This window comes from Parambassis ranga, chromosome 22 (assembly GCF_900634625.1).
Source record: "Parambassis ranga chromosome 22, fParRan2.1, whole genome shotgun sequence".
Lineage (NCBI taxonomy): Eukaryota > Metazoa > Chordata > Actinopteri > Ambassidae > Parambassis > Parambassis ranga.
The window spans coordinates 905,572-925,571 of NC_041042.1; the positions used below are offsets into that span (position 1 = coordinate 905,572).

A 20,000-nucleotide genomic window follows, 5' to 3' on the forward strand; every position below is an offset into this window, starting at 1 on the left:
GAGAGAGAGGACGAGAGACACAGAGAGAGAGAGAGAGGGCGAGAAAGAGAGGGCGAGAGACACAGAGAGAGAGAGAGAGAGGGAGAGAGAGAGAGAGAGGACGAGAGACACACACACAGAGAGAGAGAGGGCGAGAGAGAGAGACACAGAGAGAGAGAGAGAGAGAGAGAGAGGACGAGAGACACACACACAGAGAGAGAGAGCGTCTCCATTGCTGCTGCCGGAGCACTGAAGCAGGAAGTCTCTGAGTTCGTCCCTTTAAATGTCATTGTGTTTATGTATTTGTTCTGTTTTGTGTTTCTTTGTGCGCCGTGCCTCCATCTTGGTTTTAGTCCGTTTTCTTGCCTTAAGAAAAAAAAATACATTTCATTCACATTATTCATGACTCGAGCTCTGAATTTACACAGAAATGTCTTAATGACATAAAACATATGTTTAGTCTTCAGAGGAGGAGGAGGAGGAGTCAGCTGAGGAGGAGGAGTCAGCTGAGGAGGAGGAGGAGGAGGAGGAGGAGGAGGAGGAGGAGGAGGAGGAGGAGGAGGAGGAGGAGGAGGAGGAGGAGGAGGAGGAGCAGGAGCAGGAGCTCAGCCGGGCTGAGGACTGAGTTCAGGTGTGACTCCTGGTCCTGGTCTGGCCTGCAGCAGGCTGCCTTCAGCTGTGTCTGTGTCTCTGTTGATGGTCTGGATGTGCTGGAGTCAGACTGATGTTTGATCATCATGTGTTTGGTGACTTTAACCAATCAATCATAAACTGATGATTGAAGCGGATCAATGATCGGGTCATCATTTCCTCCGTCAGGGCAGCAGCAACGCTCTGACTTTATTCCAGCTCCGTCACCCCGCTGTGCGTCAGACCTTGTTGTTTAAATAAAGGTTACACACAGTTGAACAGCCCGACGACTACTACTCACTCTGCAGTAATTAGAGCTGACAGCCGCCTCCTCCATCACACACACACACGCGACTCAAATATGGAGAGCAGGCTGATAAGAGGGGACGCACACACACACACACACACACACACTTAACATTTGCTTACATTCATAAAACACTCTGTGTGTCAGTCTGGGCGCGCTCGCCGTGGTTATCGCCGTCACTCTTATTGTCTTCTGTCACTTGATGTCCTTGTCTGGGAGGACGAGTGCAGCGATAACGCCGCCGTCTCTGTTGTGTTTTAATAAGTTTTATCTGAAGACTGCGAGCAGACAAACAGCGTCAAAATTCAAACAGAGCCCGGCGCCGAGGTCACATCAGCGCCGCTTTAATTATCCTCACACCGCTCCGTCAGCTGGAAGAGGAGCGTGGAGGGAACCTCACCTGAACCCTGGTCCGGTCCTCACTGCTGACCTTCAGACCAGGTCTGAGCGTCCTGCTGGGAAGTTAGTGTGTGTCCTCCCTGTGTGTCCCGGGCGTGGTCTCTGCTGTCCCACAGAGACAAAAGACTCCAGGGGAGAAGAAGCAGCAGATTATAATGGTATTAAATCACTTGGCCCACCTCTGTGTGGAAGGCTGGGAGGGGAGCGTGATGTATGGCGCCGCGGTGCCAAGGTTTCCGGCTGATTAAAAAACTCCGGTCACCATACATCTTCAGGGGTTTGGTGAAAAAACAAACTGACCCAGAGACTGTGTGTGTCTGTCTGTGTGTGTGTCCCCGCTCACCTGATGGGCTCATTAAGGTGGAGTGGACACACCGACTCCGTCAGCATCACAGTAGCAGCGGTGGGAGCAGAGGCGCTCAGACCTCCCTGTCTCCAGCAGCCTGCTCCTCCGGCTCCTCCTGCTCCTCCTGCTCCTCCGGCTCCTCCGGCTCCTCCTGCTCCTCCTGCTCCTCCGGCTCCTCCTGCTCCTCCGGCTCCTCCTGCTCCTCCTGCTCCTCCTGCTCCTCCGGCTCCTCCGGCTCCTCCTGGGGATCCACAGTCACGCCCGGGCCAGCTGGGAGGTGTAACCCCTCCAGCAGGTCCTGGTGCTGGGTCGGCCTTGTGGTCTCCACCCAAATGGCTGTGACTGCTCCACCTCCAAAGGGAGGTGCTCCTGCGCTGTGCTGTCTCTGTGCTTGACTTTTGGGGTCAGTCCCCCAGTGGACACTGGAGGAACTGCAGGCCTCATGTCTCCCTGCAGGTTGCTGTTTGACTGTGTGTAGAACATGAGCTTGTACAGTAGTGTGTGTGTCTGTGTGTGTGTGTCTGTGTGTGTGTGTCTCAGTGAAGTTTGTTGTACAGTAGTGTGTGTGTGTGTGTGTGTGTGTGTGTGTGTCTCAGTGAAGTTTGTTGTACAGTAGTGTGTGTGTTTGTCTGTCTGTCTGTCTGTGTGTGTGTGTGTGTGTCTGTGTGTGTGTGTGTGTAATTAGCTCCAGCAGCGACTTTATGTAAAATAGTTCTGCCAAGTTTTAATTGATTAAAAGTCTGTGTGTTATTGCAACCAAGAACAATGTAGATCCAATTAGCACTGTAACGTGTAAACATGAACAGTAACTCCCATGGTGCACCGGGGCGGGTGTGTGTGTGTGTGTGTGTGTGTGTGTGAGTCAGTGATCAGCCTCATTTCTTAATCATCACTTTCTGCTCCAGATGAGACTTTATGAGGGGACTAAATTGCCTTAAAGGGATTTCTTATTAAAGGGATTACACCCATGTAATCCCCTTTGTCCCAGTGGACCCCCAAAAAACCTGAACACACACACACACACACACTGGTAACCAGATTAGCATGTGCCCAATCTTTTTTGATATGCTACAAATGAAAACACACACCTTAAATAACAGAGCGACTGTCACATGACGCCATGGAAAATTGTGTGTGTGTGTAGCTGTGGTTCTGGCAGCGCTCCCTCGTCTCATCCCCAATTAACGAAGACAAATCCGCTTCCATCGCTGCTAATGAGAGTCTTTAAGGTGAAGGGACTCTGTATTTATTTAATAAGAAGAAGCTTATTTATTCCATTTCCATAAGAAAGACAAAACGCTGCTGATTCTCCACGGCTGCTGAGGGACGGATTAGAGGAGGAGGAGGAGGAGGAGGAGGTTTGTTTGTGGGTTAAAAACTGTTTTCTAACTGCAGCTTCTCCTCTGAGACGCACAGACGCTCAGTGTCTGCAGATAAAAAGGCTGCATGTTCAACAGCAGCAGCTCACAGATGCTCACAGAAACATCTTTTATTCTTTATTAATGCAAACACAGCGCTCCGTTTGTTCACATGGCCTCAAACACACCCTGCACATCACACATGCTCAGTAAGAGGAGGAGGAGGAGGAGGAGGAGGAGGAGGAGGAGGAGAGGAGGAGGAGGAAGAGGAGGAGGAAGAGGAGGAGGAGGAGGAGGAAGAGGAGGAGGAGGAGGGGGAGGAGGAGGAGGAAGAGGAGGAGGAGGAGGAGGAGGAGGGGGAGGAGGAGGAGGAGGAGGAGGAGGAGGATTACAGGAGGAGTAACCTCTCTCTGCCTACAGGTGGAGCTGACCGGCAGCAGCGCGTTCGACTACATCCACCCCGGAGACCACGTGGAGATGGCGGAGCAGCTCGGCATGAAGCTCCCTCCAGGCCGAGGGATGTCTCTGTCCCAGGGAGCCGTCAACGAAGACGGGGCGTCCTCTGCGTCTTCGTCATCGCACTCGGAGACGCCCGAACCAGGTAGGAAGATTTTTTTATTAGAAAGGTCAAAGGTCAGCTGCGCTGTGACGTCCTGTGAGGTCCACGGTGTTCACTGGACGAACACCTGACCTGGTCCTCTTTGGACATCTGCACCTGGGCTGCAGGAGGACGCCGTCCTCAGCGTCTCCTGCAGACTTGAACCTTCCGGATGCTGGTGGTGCTGGTGGTGCTGGTGGTGGTGGTGCTCCCTCTGCCTCCGCCTCGCTCTCTGCTGATGATAATTTAAGTATTAGAGGAAAATCCATTTATAAATTAAACAAAATGACTTGATATCCATCGAGTCCCTCAGTTCATCAGCCTGTTCAAACAAGGAGCTGAAGATTGGCTTCGCGGCGGCCGGGGTCTTCGGAGACGGCACGGTAATTAGATCTGCTGCGGATTTATTCTTGGCTGATTGGTGCTGCTGATGGGTGTGTGTCTGTGTGTGTGTGTGTGTCTGTGTGTGTGTGTGATGGGGGCTTTAAATTAATTGGACTTTCACATTTGAGGGTTTTGTTCTTTTTTCGTTCTTTGACTTTCTCAGACCTCAGAGTGAGAGATGCTGAGGCTGAGAGGACGTCTGTGTGGTCGTCAGTGTCAATTTGTCAGACTGTAAAACATGGAGGGTGTTTCCCACCGTAATCTGCCCTAAAGACAGGAAGAAAGGGCGTCACTGAGCAGCTGTTCTTCTCTCTTAATTTGCCTGCAGAGGCAGAAAGAGAGGTGTGTAGACTGGGGACACAGGCCGGGGGACGCAGGCCGGGGGACGCAGGCCGGGGGACGCAGGCCGGGGGACGCAGGGACATGTTTGAATGTGCATGAGTGCTGAGCAATGTTAATTTGTCCAAAGAAGAGCAGCGAGGAGTCAGACAGGCACGTGTGTGAATGTGAAAGACTGACCAGAGGGAGACGAAGAGCGAGGAGGAGGATGTGCGTTATTTAATGTTAATTTGCCTGCAGAGGGAAACAGGGCTGAATATATATGAGTGTCTCTGTGGGGGAGGAGGGGGGGGGGGGGGGGGGGGGAGGAGGGGAGGGGCATATTTTGGTGTCCCTCAGTCATGCAGTGCGGCGTCTGATAGCAGAACCATCAATAAACTGTCAGTGAGCCTTGAAATCAATCGATCATCAATGAATCAATCAGACTTGTCTGTTCCTAAGAGAACATGTGACCTGATAACTTCATCAGACAGTTGTGATTTTTCTGACATTAAATGTGTAGAACAGGGTCAAATCCTGAGGATGAAGAGGGTTCTGTCAGACCTGGCGGTCCAGTGAAGATGGCGGCGCCTCCTGTTGGCGGAGCTCCGCCTCCTGTCGGTGAGCTCCGCCTCCTGTCGGTGAGCTCCACCCCTCACAGAGCGGCTCAGAGCTGCTCGGTGCAGTTGCTCATTCTCATTTTTAAAAGCAGTTATTAAGTGCGTCACCTCGCCGGCTGCTCTGCTGTAACACATCAGAACGCCGACCCGTCCTTTTAATTACAGTCACGCTCATGAAGTATTGAAATTGGAGTTAAAACAGGAGATGACCTTGGAGGAGCGCTTCCTTTGAAGCCGCCGCTCCTTTCAGCCGCCTCTTGCAGCTAAAGAGAGTCATCTTTAAAAGCACATGACGCAATTTAGCTAATATCAGTCAAACCGTGGCGCTCCGAGCGGAGGGAGGCTGATTCAGACAGACTCTCCACGCCGCTCTCACCGCCTTCATCACATTCAGCACTTCACACGTTCAGACAGGCTGCTGGCTTGTTGACTTTGACCTTTGACCCCCTCAGTGGAGGAGACGGCGGAGGAGCTGAACGACTGCTCCAGGTTTCTGAGGAGGGGTTCTTCACGTAGATTAAGTGTCAGCGCTGTGATGTCAGGATGTTTGTCTCAATCACAGATCAGGTCCTGAAACCAGGACCCTCTGATCCCAAATCCTGCGGACACTGGCGCTCCACTCACCTTTCTGACGGTCCTTGAATGCATCATGTGTGATGTGCAGTTCAGGAAGTCTGACCAACTCTGTAACTCAGAACTCTGACTGCAGACAGGATGGAGCTGACCAATCAGAGCACACTGACTGATCATGTGACAGGAAATCAGGGGGTTAACATCACAGCGGCCCTGATGAGTGTGTGCTGCTCTCTGCCCCCCCCCTCCTCCTCCAAAGCCTCTAATTGGTTATTTATTTTAATTTTCTCTCATCAGAGAGGACTCACTTACAAACACTCACACTTTCTCAGTGCTTCTGGAAGCGGCGCTCAGTCTGCCCTGCAGGAAAAACACCATAAGTTCTCCATTATTAGCTCCTTGCGTTGTAATTGTCCGCGGCGGCGCCTTATTTCAACATTTCAACATTTCAAGTCTTTGATTATTGTTGCTAATTATGCTATTAGCACAACGGAGGAGAGTAATTCGTCATAATCACTCACATTTATCATAATTATCCAAGTTTACAGTCACCTACGCTTAAAGTCATCTACAGCGGCCATGAGGCTGCCCAAGGACACACTGTGTGTCTGTGTGTGTGTCTGTGTGTGTGTGTCTGTGTGTGTCTGTGTGTGTGTGTGTCTGTGTGTGTGTGTGTGTGTGTGTGTCTGTGTGTGTGTGTGTGTCTGTCTGTGTGTCTGTGTGTGTCTGTCTGTGTGTCTGTGTGTGTGTGTGTCTGTGTGTGTCTGTCTGTGTGTCTGTGTGTGTGTGTGTGTCTGTGTGTGTGTGTGTCTGTGTGTGTGTGTCTGTGTGTGGGGGGGGTCTGTGTGTGTCTGTGTGTGAGTGTGTGTGTGTGTGTGTGCTCTCGGTTTGTATTTGCATTTGAAATGTCACTTGGACTCCAGGACAGGAGGCAAAGGTCAAATCTGAAGGGATATTTACACACACACAGACACACACACACAGACACACACATCTGAAAGGAGTGTGTGAGGAAGCCTCCAACATGTCAGCTCACTCTCTTCCACACTGACGGCTGATCAGGCTGCTGTGGGCCTGTGTAATCTGCTGTGTTCAGATTAGCTGGTGTGTGTGGACACACAGGTCCGGCCATCAGAACTGGACCATCAGAGGGTTAATACGGCGCCGTGGGCCGGTGGTGGCGGCGGTGGCAGTGCCGCCGTCACGTGCACAGTTTCACCTTCAGCCCACAGAACTCTGAGCGTCTCCGTCTTTTAAATGGTTTCTATACGGCGTCCTCGGCGGCGGCGCTCACAATGGATCCAGTCAAAGTGCTCAAATTAATTAAATCAGTGTCATGAGTGTGTTTTTAAAGAAAAGCAATAAAACCACTTGAGGCAAACAAAGAACTTTTCAGAGGCGCAGGATTATTACTGAAGCAAAATGATCCGTTTGGTTAAGTTTTATTAAACCAGCCGCTCTAAATGGAATCTTCGAGTACACAATGGCCAATCACACGCCATTATTATTAGAGTTTTCTAATTAGGGCTTCTTAACGAGCGCGGGGCTGTTTACAATAGGAGCTGCACCGATAACGACAGCAGAGGACAGGACGGCGCCGGACGGCAAATACAGCGCTCCTCTGATATCTGTCTGTCACAGCGGCGATAAGACGGGAACTCTTCTAGGTCCAGGACTCAACTTTTAATTTGTAGAGAGGCAGGAAGAGAGAGAGAGGGAGAGAGAGAGAGAGGGAGAGAGGGAGGGAGAGAGAGAGAGAGAGAGAGAGGGAGAGAGAGGGAGAGAGAGAGAGAGGGAGAGGGAGGGAGAGAGAGAGAGAGGGAGAGTGTGTGTAGGTGTGTGTGAGCGTTGAAGCAGGATGAAGCAGGAGAACAGGAGCTGTTGGTTCAAAGAGCTGCAAAAGCTTTTATTTTGAAATGTATATTTATCTTCCTGTGAGGCTGTTTTGATTGATTGATTGATAAATTGATAGATAGATAACTGAAGGACAGAAGGATGAGGAGGAGAGGATGCAGAGCTTTATTTTGGTAGTCTGTTTGTGTTACTTCCTGTTTGTGATTGGCTGCGCCCTCATTGGCTCCTCCTGGTTCAGTCTCTGCTCCTCCTCATGACCACTGAGGAGTCAACATGGCCGCCCCTTGGTTGAGACGACACCTCGTTTCTCCTGCTGCCTCTAGTGGACACAGCAGGAACTGCAGGCTCACAGGTGATGTGCACCTGCACTCCAAACAGTATCACTCCGCTGCAGAAAGTAGTCCCTGACACTTCCACAGCTTCCTCCTCCTGAGCTGAAATAACGAGCTCGTCTCAGACGCTTCACTGATCGAGGTTCTTCTCTCATCTCTTCCTGCTCTGATCAGCTGACCCTCCCTCTGCAGATGTGGTGCGTCTGATCAGACAGTGAGTGGTGGCGGTTTGTGTTCATCTCCTCACAGGCGTGTTTGTGAAAGCAGTTAGCAGCTCGATGAACATCTATTCCTGCTCACGCCTGCCTCTGATTACGGATGCTAATCTGCTCAGTTCATCCATCTGTCCCTCTGTCTGCCCGCCTGGATTCAATTACACCAACCGCTCTGTTGTCCTCGCTGGTTCTCCTTCTTCTGCTGCTGCTGCTGTTTCCCTTTCTTGTTTGGTCGTCTTTCATCTGGGGACGCCGCCGCTCGTCCTGCCAAACATGAACAGAGGACGAGGAGGGATTCAAAGAAATGAGGCGAGGAGAGAAAGAGGAGAGAGGGGAGCGACTGGGAGATGAAGGAATTTAACAGAAACTCTGACGAGCGACTGAGAAGTCTGTGGCCTGCTAGGGAGGAGGCGCGGCTGGCCTGAAGGAGGCGCGGCTGGTCTGAAGGAGGCGCGGCTAGTCTGAAGGAGGCACGGCTGGCCTGAAGGAGGCACGGCTGGCCTGAAGGAGGCGCGGCTAGTCTGAAGGAGGCACGGCTGGCCTGAAGGAGGCACGGCTGGCCTGAAGGAGGCGTGGCTTGAGGCGCGGCTGGCCTGAAGGAGGCGCGGCTTGAGGCGCGGCTGGCCTGAAGGAGGCGTGGCTGGTCAGAAGGAGGCGTGGCTGGTCTAAAGGAGGCGCGGCTGGCCTGAAGGAGGCGCGGCCGGTCTGAAGGAGGCGCGGCTGGAGGCGCGGCTTGAGGCGCGGCTGGCCTGAAGGAGGCGCGGCCGGTCTGAAGGAGGCGCGGCTGGTCTAAAGGAGGCGCGGCTGGTCTGAAGGAGGCGCGGCCGGTCTGAAGGAGGCGTGGCTGGAGGCGCGGCTGGTCTAAAGGAGGCGCGGCTGGCCTGAAGGAGGCGCGGCCGGTCTGAAGGAGGCGCGGCTGGAGGCGCGGCTGGTCTGAAGGAGGCGCGGCTGGCCTGAAGGAGGCGCGGGTGGACACCTGGAAGGCCGGACAGAATGGTTGTGATGTCACACAGGAAAATAAGCTGCTGATTTGTCCAGGGTGGAGGAGGAGCTGACTGGTCGTCATGGTGACAGTGGAAACGTGGTGGAGCTGTGGGAGGAGGTTAAAGGTTCCAGTGTTTGTCCTGTCGTCAGTGTGCCACAGGAGGAGGCACCGCGCGCTGCATTCAGGCGCTCACGCTCTCTGTGGGAAATCTGATATTTGTGGTGTTTGTGTCTGTTTGTGTTTGTTTGTGTTTGTTTGTGTTTGTTTGTGTTTGTTTGTTTCCCTCTGCTGTGTGTTCTGCTCATTGTTGTGTTTCTGCAACACAAACCTCAGTCTGTGTCTCTACAAACGTATGACGCCTCACCTGGTCACATGACTCACTATCCTTCCTCTTCTTCAGAGGAAGATGAGGTGCTAATGATGGCTTAGAGTTCCATCACCAGGAGGAGGAGGAGGAGGAGGAAGAGGAGGAGGAGGAGGAGGAGGAGGAAGAGGAGGAGGAGGAGGAGGAGGAGGAGGAAGAGGAGGAGGAGGAGGAGGAGGAAGAGGAGGAGGAGGAGGAGGAGCGGTCTTTCCTTTTTCCTTTTGGTTCCCAGGCTTTCATTGTGGGAAAAGGCTTTGAGGAAATCTACCATTACACTCACACACACACACACACACACACACACAGACACACACAGACACACACAGACACAGACACAGACACACTCACACACACACACACACAGACACACACTCAGACTCTCAGCCTGCTGAAATGAAGTCTCTTCCTGTTAATCTTCATCTTGATGGCTGCCTCTCCTCATCTTCCTCTTCCTCTCATTCAGTCTCTAACCTCTTATGACCGGTCCTTCTCCTTCATCACCTCCTCCTCCTCCCCCCCCTCCCTCCTCCTCCTTTTCATTTCTACTCTCCTCCTTTCTCCTCTCTTCCTTGTGTTTAATCTCCTTCCTCCTCCCTGCACCATCAGTTAACCTCCTTCTTTTCCATGTCCCTCCCTCAGTTCTCCTCCCTCCACTCCTCCTCCCCCTCCTCTCCCCTGTTTTCTCCTCCTCCCTGCACCATCAGATAACCTCCTTCTTTTCCATGTCCCTCCCTCAGTTCTCCTCCCTCCACTCCTCCTCCCCCTCCTCTCCCCTGTTTTCTCCTCCTCCCTGCACCATCAGTTAACCTCCTTCTTTTCCATGTCCCTCCCTCAGTTCTCCTCCCTCCTCCTCCACCTTTATAAACCACAGTATCATCACTTCAGCTCCTGTCTCTGACACAATTTGTCAAGTCCTCTCTGATAGAAAACACATTCTATTCATAAGGCGAGTCTCCCCTCCTCCCTCCTCCTCCCCCCTCCTCCCCCTCCTCCCCTCTCCTCTGACGGTAGCAATTCAATTACAGGCGAGGAGGCGATAGTGAGCCGCAGAGGCAGGAATATGACAGGACAGTTACAGAGTGTTTACACAATTAAACTTTCACTGACAATACTCTGTGTGATGAATACCTGGCTCTGAGTGTGTGTGTGTGTGTGTGTGTGTATAGTTACACTCATATATATATATATATATATATATATATATATACATGTGTGTGTGCAGCGAGCAGGTGATGGCACATCTGTCATGACTGCTTAGTGACCCCTCCTCCTCCTGGTGCATTGTGGGTAAGAAGGAGCAGCGGTGAACTGTGGCAGGTAGAGACGGGAGTTTCATTCAGCTTAGACACACACGCACGCACACTCACACTAAATATGGTGGCCGTCTAACTAACAGCAGAAGGTGTCAGGTCATTTTGTGTGTTTATGCTTCTCAGTGTTAGCTCGGTAGATTAGCCCGGCGGCTAACGCAGCCACCGCTGAAGGTGGCCGACACACTATACACACAGTGTGTACAAGGACGCAGTGTGTGTCATTAAACACACATTTGAAGCGTCTCACACAGAGGAAGCCTGATGGTTCTGGATCGTGTCAGAATCATCAGGTTCCAGTGTTTGTGTTTCAGACCCTCCGGCTCCAGGCTCCAGGCTCCGAGCTGGTGCTGAACCAGGTTTGGTTCTGTCCAATCAGAGTCCAGTCAGGAGGTGCTGCCAGTTCTGTCCAATCAGAGTCCAGTCAGGAGGTGCTGCCAGTTCTGTCCAATCAGAGTCCAGTCAGGAGGTGCTGTCAGTGCTGTCTGTGTGTCAGACTGTTGGTTTATTGGTTGCAGTGTTTGCCATGTTTGTTTTTATGCTCACATACTTCCTGTGTTTAGAGGCCCGTGCTGTCACTTCCTGCCTCAGCAGTGCCGTGTTCAGCCGTCATGGCGGCGGCTGCTGGAGGTCGCGGCGACCTTCCTGTAGCTGCCTTTGTCTCACTCCTCCTTCATGTTAGCTAGTTATCAGTTGGACACAACGGGCCGCATGAACCAGGCGGTGTTATTACTGTCTGTCTGACAATGATACACCGGCCCGCCGAGACTTCTCACACACACACACACAAACCCTCGGCACTCTGGGTATTGTCCGCAGATCACAGGCGTAGGTGAGTTGTTCTTTTTAATTAATCATTTGTCCTTCAAACGGGGAAAGTTTCAGTGCCGTAGATAATTAGGTCCCAGAGTCGGGCGGCGGCGGAGCCGGCAGCCACCTGCTGCCTTTGTAGCACTAATCTTTGTCTTGTAGGAGCGTCGTCCCCGAAGACGCCGCGGCAACGCACGCTGAACGAGCAGAATGAGAAAACACCTCTGAATCCCCACATGTTCCTCCTCCTCCTGCCTTTCTTCTTCTTCTATTCTTCTTTACACTCCCTCAGCCCCCCTTCCTCCTCCTCTAATCTGTGCTCATCCCCTCCTCCTCCTCCTCCTCCTCCTCCTCTTCCTCCTTCTTCCACTTCGTTTGCTGCTGAAGTTGTTCCACTTCTTCCTTTACTTCTCTTGTTTTTGTTCTTCTTCATGTTCTCTCTGCTTCCGTGTTCTTCCTCCTCCTCCTCCTCCTCCTCCTCCTCTCCTCCTCCTCCTCATTCTTACACTCTTCCTCATCTGTACCTCCTTTCTCCTCCTCTTCCTCTTTTTGTGCCTTTTTTTCATTCCTTTTATTCGTTCAGAAATTATTTGCTTGTAAAATAACACGCGGTTTGTGTGTGTGTGTGTGTGTCTGTGTGTGTGTAAGACAATGAAAGTGATACCTCTCAAGTGTGTGTGAACAAACGACTCCCATTAATTCAAAGAGAATAACAAAGAGAAAGCGAGAGTGTGTGTCTGTGTGTGTGTGTGTGTGTGGTGAGAGGGGTGGGGGTCCTGCTCCCTTCACTCCTCCGTCCTCCCTCTCTCCTGCTCCCTCCATCTTCATTATTCCTCTGTCAGGTCGGCGGCTGATTTCCTGGAGGACTGAGACTGAGCGGACCGACTGACGGAGGGACGGATGGAGGAAAAGCGGGGGAGGAGAGGAGGAGGAGAGGAGGAGACTGTGGGATCTCCTCCTGGGAGGCCTGGGTCCTTGTCTCCTCCCGTTTCTTCTCTCCTCCTCTTGCATCCTTCGCTCTTACTTTTTATCTTTTCCCTCCTCTGCCCCCTCCTTCAAGGACATTTATATTATAAAGGATAAATTTGCATATTAATTCATTTCTTTCAATTTTTTCAGATTAGACGTTGTCAACATGTATCAGCACTGATCAAACCACTGGAGCCTGTGTGTGTGTGTAGAACAGGAGGACCTTTAACACAAGCAACACACAAATCAAACACTTTGTTAACACATCACTTAAATGTAAAAAATCCAACATGTCAGAGTTAAAACTCCAAAAATAAAGAGTTAACTGCAACGAGCAGGAAGCCATGATGGACTTCAGTCAGTGAGACCTCCATCTAACGTGTGTGTGTGTGTGTGTGTGTCACTCCCTCTGATGGATGGAGAAGTTATGAATATGCAGCTGATTTCTGGAAGCTGACAGCTGCTGACAAATGGAGGCTCTCACCTTCAGTGGGCGCCGCGTCCTGATTGGACGGCACTCACTGAGGGGAGGAGAGGAGGATGGGAAGAAATGTACTTCCTGTGTGTGTGTGTGTCTGTGTGTGTGTGTGTCTGTTTGTCTGTGGGTGTCTCTCTGTGTGTCTGTGTGTGTGTCTGTGTGTGTGTCTGTGTGTCTGTGTGTGTCTGTGTGTGTGTGTGTCTGTGTCTGTGGTGTGTGTCCTGTGTGTGGTGGTCTGTGTGTGTCTGTGTGTGTCTGTGTGTGTGTCTGTGTGTGTGTGTGTTTGCGTGTGTGTCTGTGTGTGTTGTGTGTGTCTGTGTGTGTGTGTCCTGTGTGTGTGTGTCTGTGTGTGTGTGTCTGTGTGTGTGTGTTTGCGTGTGTGTCTGTGTGTTTGTGTGTGTCTGTGTCTGTGTGTGTGTCTGTGTGTCTGTGTGTGTCTGTGTGTCTGTGTGTGTGTCTGTGTGTGTGTGTCTGTGTGTCTGTGTTTGTGTGTGTGTGTTTGCGTGTGTGTCTGTGTGTTTGTGTGTGTGTCTGTGTGTGTGTCTGTGTGTGTCTGTGTGTTGTGTGTGTCTGTGTGTTTGTGTGTGTGTCTGTGTGTGTCTGTGTGTCTGTGTGTGTGTGTCTGTGTGTGTGTGTATGTGTGTGTGTGTGTGTCTGTGTGTCTGTGTGTCTGTGTGTGTGTCTGTGTGTGTGTGTCTGTGTGTCTGTGTGTGTCTGTGTTTGTGTGTGTCTGTGTGTGTGTGTGTGTGCCTGTGTGTGTCTGTGTGTGTGTGTGTGTGTGTCTGTCTGTGTGTCTGTGTGTGTGTGTCTGTGTGTGTGTGTGTGTCTGTGTGTCTGTGTGTGTGTGTGTGTGTCTGTGTGTGTCTGTGTGTGTGTGTGTCTGTGTGTGTGTGTCTGTGTGTGTGTGTCTGTGTGTGTGTGTCTGTGTGTGTGTGTGTCTGTGTGTGTCTGTGTGTGTCTGTGTGTGTGTCTGTGTGTGTGTGTGTCTGTGTGTCTGTGTGTGTGTGTTTTGAAGGACGGGGTGTCAGACGTACAGCAGATCTCCGAGGCTTTTATTTTGACAGTCTACTTTAACGAACCTTTAATTTGCTGTGATGTGTTTTGACACGTTTCCTGTTTGACTGTCACTCGCTGTGTTGAGCTGACGGACGGTCTGACAGCGGCTCTGATTGGCTGACTGATCCGGACAGAAGCAGTGGGTTTATTTGTTTTACACTAAGCTGTGTGCGCTCTGTGCTGCAGACTCACTCCTCTCCTTCATGTATCATTATCAGACCTTCGGTCTGCTCATGGCACGCCCCCTGCTGGCTCTAACACGTTTGTTTGTGTAAGCTGTGGGTGGATGACGGGTCAACAAAACCTTTAACGCTGTTCTTTATTTAATGAAAATAAAATCCAGTAATACAGAATACAGACAGGATGGGGAGATGTCCAAGATTAGAGTCATCATGAAACACCTTCAGTTACTGATATATTGATCTGACTGTCAATATGTTCAGGAGAACAGATGCTGGCTGCTGTCCATTTAAAAGAGAAACAATCAGTTCAGAGAGAATGTTCACAGAAAACACTCTGTAATCTGTAATCTGTGATCTGTAATCTGTAATCTGTGATCTGTAATCTGTGATCTGTGATCTGTAATCTGTGATCTGTAATCTGTGATCTGTAATCTGTGATCAGACTTGTTGCTCTCTGGTGTTCCTTTGTGTTTTTAACAGTGTAACACATGTGTTTAATCTGCTGCCCGTGTCTGTCTGTGTGTGTGTCTGTGTGTGTGTGTGTGTGTGTGTGTGTGTGTGTGTGTCACAGTGGAGTCCAGCAGTCCCAGTCTTCTGCCTCCTGATAACTCTCTGGAACGATCCTTCTTCATCCGCATGAAGTCGACGCTCACAAAGAGAGGCGTGCACATCAAGTCCTCAGGATACAAGGTGAAGCTGCACACACACACACACACACACACACACACAGAGACACACACACACACTCTGTTTCTCTGACATCACAGATCAGTGTGAGTTCTCACTGATGATGGTTATTTATTGAAATCCTCCTCATGACGATAAAGTCCTGATTTATTTTCACTTGTAACATTTTAGATGTGAATGATACTGAATTTATTAACAGTTTGATTTTTACAGTGTGACCTAAACAGCTGATAATTCACACACACACACACGAGCGGTGTTTCGGTGTTAACACGCTGAACCTGCTGAGTGTCTTCACGTTCTGGGCTGACAGGATTAGGAGTGTGTGTGTGTGTGTGTGTGTGTGGTCGGTCACACTACAAATACGAACTCATTCCTGCGTCCTCGCCTCCTTGAAGATGTTATCAGCCTCTGGCTCAGACTCTGATAATCTGTGATCCACATGGAAATTTGTAATCTTACCGTGGACGCACAGCGCTGCTGTGTGTGTGTGTGTGTGTGTGTGTGTGTGTGTAATGGATCTAATTTCAGGTGGCGCTGACACAACCAAACATCTTTTCTTAAAAAGTAACGTCCACATGTTTATTTTAATCCCAGATTTATTTTACATAGATTTTGTTTATTGTAAATTCAAGATGTTAATCTCAGAGAATTTCAAAGGGCCAAACATTGTGTTCTTTTCTAATCAATAATAATTCATATTCCTTTATGCATCATTTTAATATCAGAGCACGTCTTTTTACTGTATACTTGATTTTTTTTGTTTCCTGTAAATTCTCTATAATCTGAGAGATTACCAGATGCATCTAATTTTAAATTAAATTACATTTTCTTGGAAATGTAAAAATCTTTAAGATCAAAGAATAAACACTTTTCCATTCTTGTATATTTTTGATTTTTTTCTTGTTAAATGTTCAGAATATAATTTGAATTTATAACATTTTATTCCCTTTATGATGCTGAACATGTCCGTGTATAGTTCACTCTGCGTGGCTGCACGCGCTGACGGTCAAAGCAGATGTGTGTGTGTGTGTGTGTGAGGAGTGTGTGTGTGTGTGTGTGTGTGTGTGTGTGCGTGCTGCTGTGATGAGGAGTGTGTGTGTGTGTGTGTGCTGCTGTGATGAGGAGTGTGTGTGTGTGTGCTGCTGTGATGAGGAGTGTGTGTGTGTGTGTGTGTGCTGCTGTGATGAGGAGTGTGTGTGTGTCAACACGTCCTGGAGGTGTAACATCAGGACTTCCAGCTCTGTGACTGTTCACACATGGAGAGGCTGGATTAACGGGGATTCTCTGAGCCGCTGGGTGCATGTGTGTGTGTCTCTGTGTGTGTGTGTGGACTCTCCTGGTTGATCCCACACTAATACACTCTGTTCTCCTCATGGATGATGGCGGACAGCAGAAAATCCTTCAAGCTGCTCAGAAACAAAAGTCGAATTGTTTCCACATTATTTTTTAATTTTTACCTTCATTCATTTTTATCATAATTTCTTTCACACAATCTGGGATTTTAAACTTTGAAATGTACACGTGTCTCTGAGAATGACACGTTTTCCTTTGTAAACTTTTTGTTTTAGTCTTGACACATTTTTACAGTTTTTCTATTAACATCACATTTTATCTTCATTACTGATTCATTCATGTTTGTTTGTCCTCATCCCTGAACCTGTTGTTGTTGTTGTTGTTGTTGTTGTTGGTGAATATTACGTTAAATATTTTCCTATTTGCCTCCAACATGTTCACACAGAACACAGGGGGCGCTACACCTGCCAGGTCGACTTTTGTCGCCCCCTGCTGTCATTTGTCTGCAAAGGAACGCTTTAGTGTGTGTGTTTGTGTGTTTGTGTGTGTGTGTGTGTGTGTGTGTGTGTGTGTGTGTGTACCACCTGGCAGGCTCAGACCACATGCAAATCACAGCAGAGAAAAGACGCACATAAATATTCACACACACATGCGTGCATATATTACTGACACACACACTCACAGCCTCCTCCTCCTCCGTCATTAACCCTTCCTGGTCTCCCTCTCCTCAGGTGATCCACGTCACGGGCCGTCTGCGGATCCGGATGGCTCTGACTCACAGCCGCTCGGTGCCCAATCAGATCATGGGGATGGTGGTGGTGGCTCACGCGCTGCCGCCGCCCACCATCAACGAGGTCCGCATCGACTGCCAGATGTTCGTCACCAGGGTCAACATGGACCTGAAGATCGTCTACTGCGAGAACAGGTAGAGGAGGCGGGGGGCTGTGAGGTCTGACCGTCCTCTCACTCTGTCAGGGCCGGCCGTTTACAGCCAAGAAATGATCGACTGTTGCCAAGTTAACCTCAGCTAAGACATTTATAAACTGTAAGGCTGATTTAAGGCTGATTTAAGGCTAATTTAAGGCTAATTTAAGGCTGATTCAAGGCTGATTCAAGGCTGATTTAAGGCTGATTTAAGGCTAATTAAGGCTAACTTAAGGCTGATTCAAGGCTGATTTAAGGCTGATTTAAGGCTAATTTAAAGCTGATTCAAGGCTGATTTAAGGCTAACTTAAGGCTGATTCAAGGCTGATTTAAGGCTAATTTAAAGCTGATTTAAGGCTGATTTAAAGCTGATTTAAAGCTGATTTAAGGCTGATTTAGGGCTGATTTAAGGCTGATTTAAGGCTAATTTAAAGCTGATTCAAGGCTGATTTAAGGCTGATTTAGCAACCTCCAATTCCGACAATGATTAATCTGGAATCACTGACTTCTTAACATTAGGAACAAGCTAGCTAATTCAGCTAACTTCAGCAGAGGGATTTAATTTGAATCTGGTGCTGTTGATTCTGAGCGGTTAGCTGCTAGCTGGCTAGTTTAGCATCCAGACTAGCCTCAGGGGTCTGGCTGATGACGTGCTGTGGCGAGCTACGTTTGTGTGTCTGTGTGGATCAGAAGCGTGTGTTGTTGCCGGGCATGGAGGACATGGAGGACATGGAGGACGGCGTCAGTGTCTCAGTCAGTGGACGCAGACGTCCATCGATCCTGATGTATTGATTGGTCTGCGGTCAGGAGGACTGGTCTTCAGGTCTTAGAGCGGCGCCGTCCTCACAGACGAGGTGATCTGAGTGTTTCTGTATTCATGCTTCACTCCGGCTGTTAGCGGGAATAAGAAGCTGCATCTGCTGTCGCAGCTTCTTATTCATGAGGAATCTGACCCAATCCGGCTGCTTTAGCAGTGAAATGTGTCTCTGATGGATCTATCTGCTGCCTCTGTCCAGATAAAGCTGATAGGCATCAGGATCTTACAGCGGAGTTAACCGGCCGGCTGAGGAGATTCCTATCAGGCAGAAAGATGTTTTATTATAAAAGCAGAGGAGGAGGAGATGATAGTCGGCAGATTGCTTTTGTGAGGAAGAGGAGCTGCTCTGCAGATGATGATATTCAGAGCGGTGCGTCAGGAAGCGCCGTGGCTCCCATTACCGCCCCATTTCCAGGATGAGCTTCTCAGAGAATGAGGAAATGGGAGGACGGATTTTTGCAAAGGACGCAGCTCGTCCCCCAGAATGAACCAGGGAACTGTTCTGTTCAAATTAAACCTGTTAAAGCTGATGTGTGGTACCTGTACAACACACACACACACAGACAGACACACACACAGACACACACAGCCACACAGACAGACAGACAGACAGACAGACAGGCACAGAGAGACAGCTGGATCAGTGGAGCTGACAGGAGAGGACAGGAGGAGACACACAGCCTGTTTGTCTTCTGACTGTGCAGCAAAGATCTGCTGCTGTTTGACAACATGTTAGAACTGTTTACTCCAATACCCACAATGCACCAGGCTGGGTGCTGCTATGATGGACAGCTGACACCTGACACCGTTTAAAGAAACAAACACACAACATATGTCTGACTAAATGTAACTAAAATGAAGACATTGATGACCAAATAACACGGATCAGGTTCTTACAGGGAGGACGGATGGGACGGACCACTGTCACCTTAACGTCTCTGTGTCTGCTTCAGGATCAGTGACTACATGGACCTGACGCCCGTGGACATCGTGGGGAAAAGGTGTTACCAGTTCATTCATGCCGAGGACGTGGAGGGGATCAGACAGAGCCACCTGGACTGTGAGTACTGGACACGTTGGACATCATGTTGGACATCATGTGTCCTCTGTCCTCCTGTCACATTTCTCTGTTTTACTTTTCAAAGTTAAAGGCCGCTCAGAGAAGTTTTCTCACAGCAGCAGCAGCAGCTCTGCAGCCTTATTACCCTTGTCAGGAGACACACACACACACACACACACACACACACTCACACACTCACACACACACACACACTCACACACACACTCAGAGTTTAGAGGCTGTCTGGGTGATTTGCGGCGTGCTGTTTGTTGCTGCAGTCACATCTTTACGGCGGCGGTAAAAGCCGAGGAGGCGTTCAGAGCTGCAGCCGTTTCACGGTTTGTCTGAGGCAGTGAAGGCAGAACGCCAAATAATAACAAGTGCACGGCGAGGACGGCGGACGCAGTCAGATTCCATCAGACACTGTTCAGCACAGCTGATTACGGTCAGACACACCGAGCTCTGCTGCAGCGCTCCAGCTGCCAGAGAGACAGAAACACCAGCGCCCCCTGCAGTCATACACACAGTCATCCTATACATGGAGACTCCTGGTTCCTCTTCCTGTCACATGACCAGTCAGTGTGCTGTGATTGGTCAGCAGTGTTGGAGTGTGGTGGTGCTGCAGGAGTGCGTTCATCCATCAGGAGTGGCGGCAGCGTTGTGCGTGCTGTCTCTGGTGGGTCTGAGCGTCGCCTCCTCTGCTGCTGTAACACACCACGCCCTGAAACTTTTTCAATGACCTCCTCACAAAGTTCCCGAGCTCTGCACATCCAGAGGGGCAATCAGGAAGTGACTGTACGGCGGCTCGGCGGGGTCAGACCGAACGAGCAGCGGAGGGGGGGTTAGGATGTGTAAAACACAGAAAAGGAAGTGGAGCATTGTGGGAGACGATTCTCTGTGTGCAGCGGGGACGGGAGGTCAGCGGCAGCCGCTGCTTTAAATGACGTGGTTGTAGTGGAGCGTAGTCTAATACGACACCTTCAGTCACCTCGCCGCCGCTTTTATTCTCCCAGAGTTCATTTCCTCTGTGGGGGGGGCGGGCTGAGCGCTGCCTTTAATTCGGCAGCTTCATGAACCTGCTGCTGATTCAGAGCAGCTGTCTGATGATCGCTTTTCAGCCGACCCGCTCCAGCCGTCTAATTGGACGGT

General features: G+C 50.0%; 1 protein-coding gene across 1 annotated transcript in view; it reads left to right on the forward strand.

The window, feature by feature from the left end:
* The window catches only part of npas3 (neuronal PAS domain protein 3), a 148,463-nt gene that overhangs the window by 118,289 nt on the left and 10,174 nt on the right, over positions 1-20,000 (forward strand). The window contains exons 7-10 of the mRNA XM_028395966.1: positions 3,440-3,620; positions 14,639-14,757; positions 16,782-16,975; positions 18,745-18,851. Of these exons, the coding sequence (XP_028251767.1) occupies positions 3,440-3,620; positions 14,639-14,757; positions 16,782-16,975; positions 18,745-18,851 (601 nt within the window). The remainder of the gene's footprint in view (positions 1-3,439; positions 3,621-14,638; positions 14,758-16,781; positions 16,976-18,744; positions 18,852-20,000) is intronic.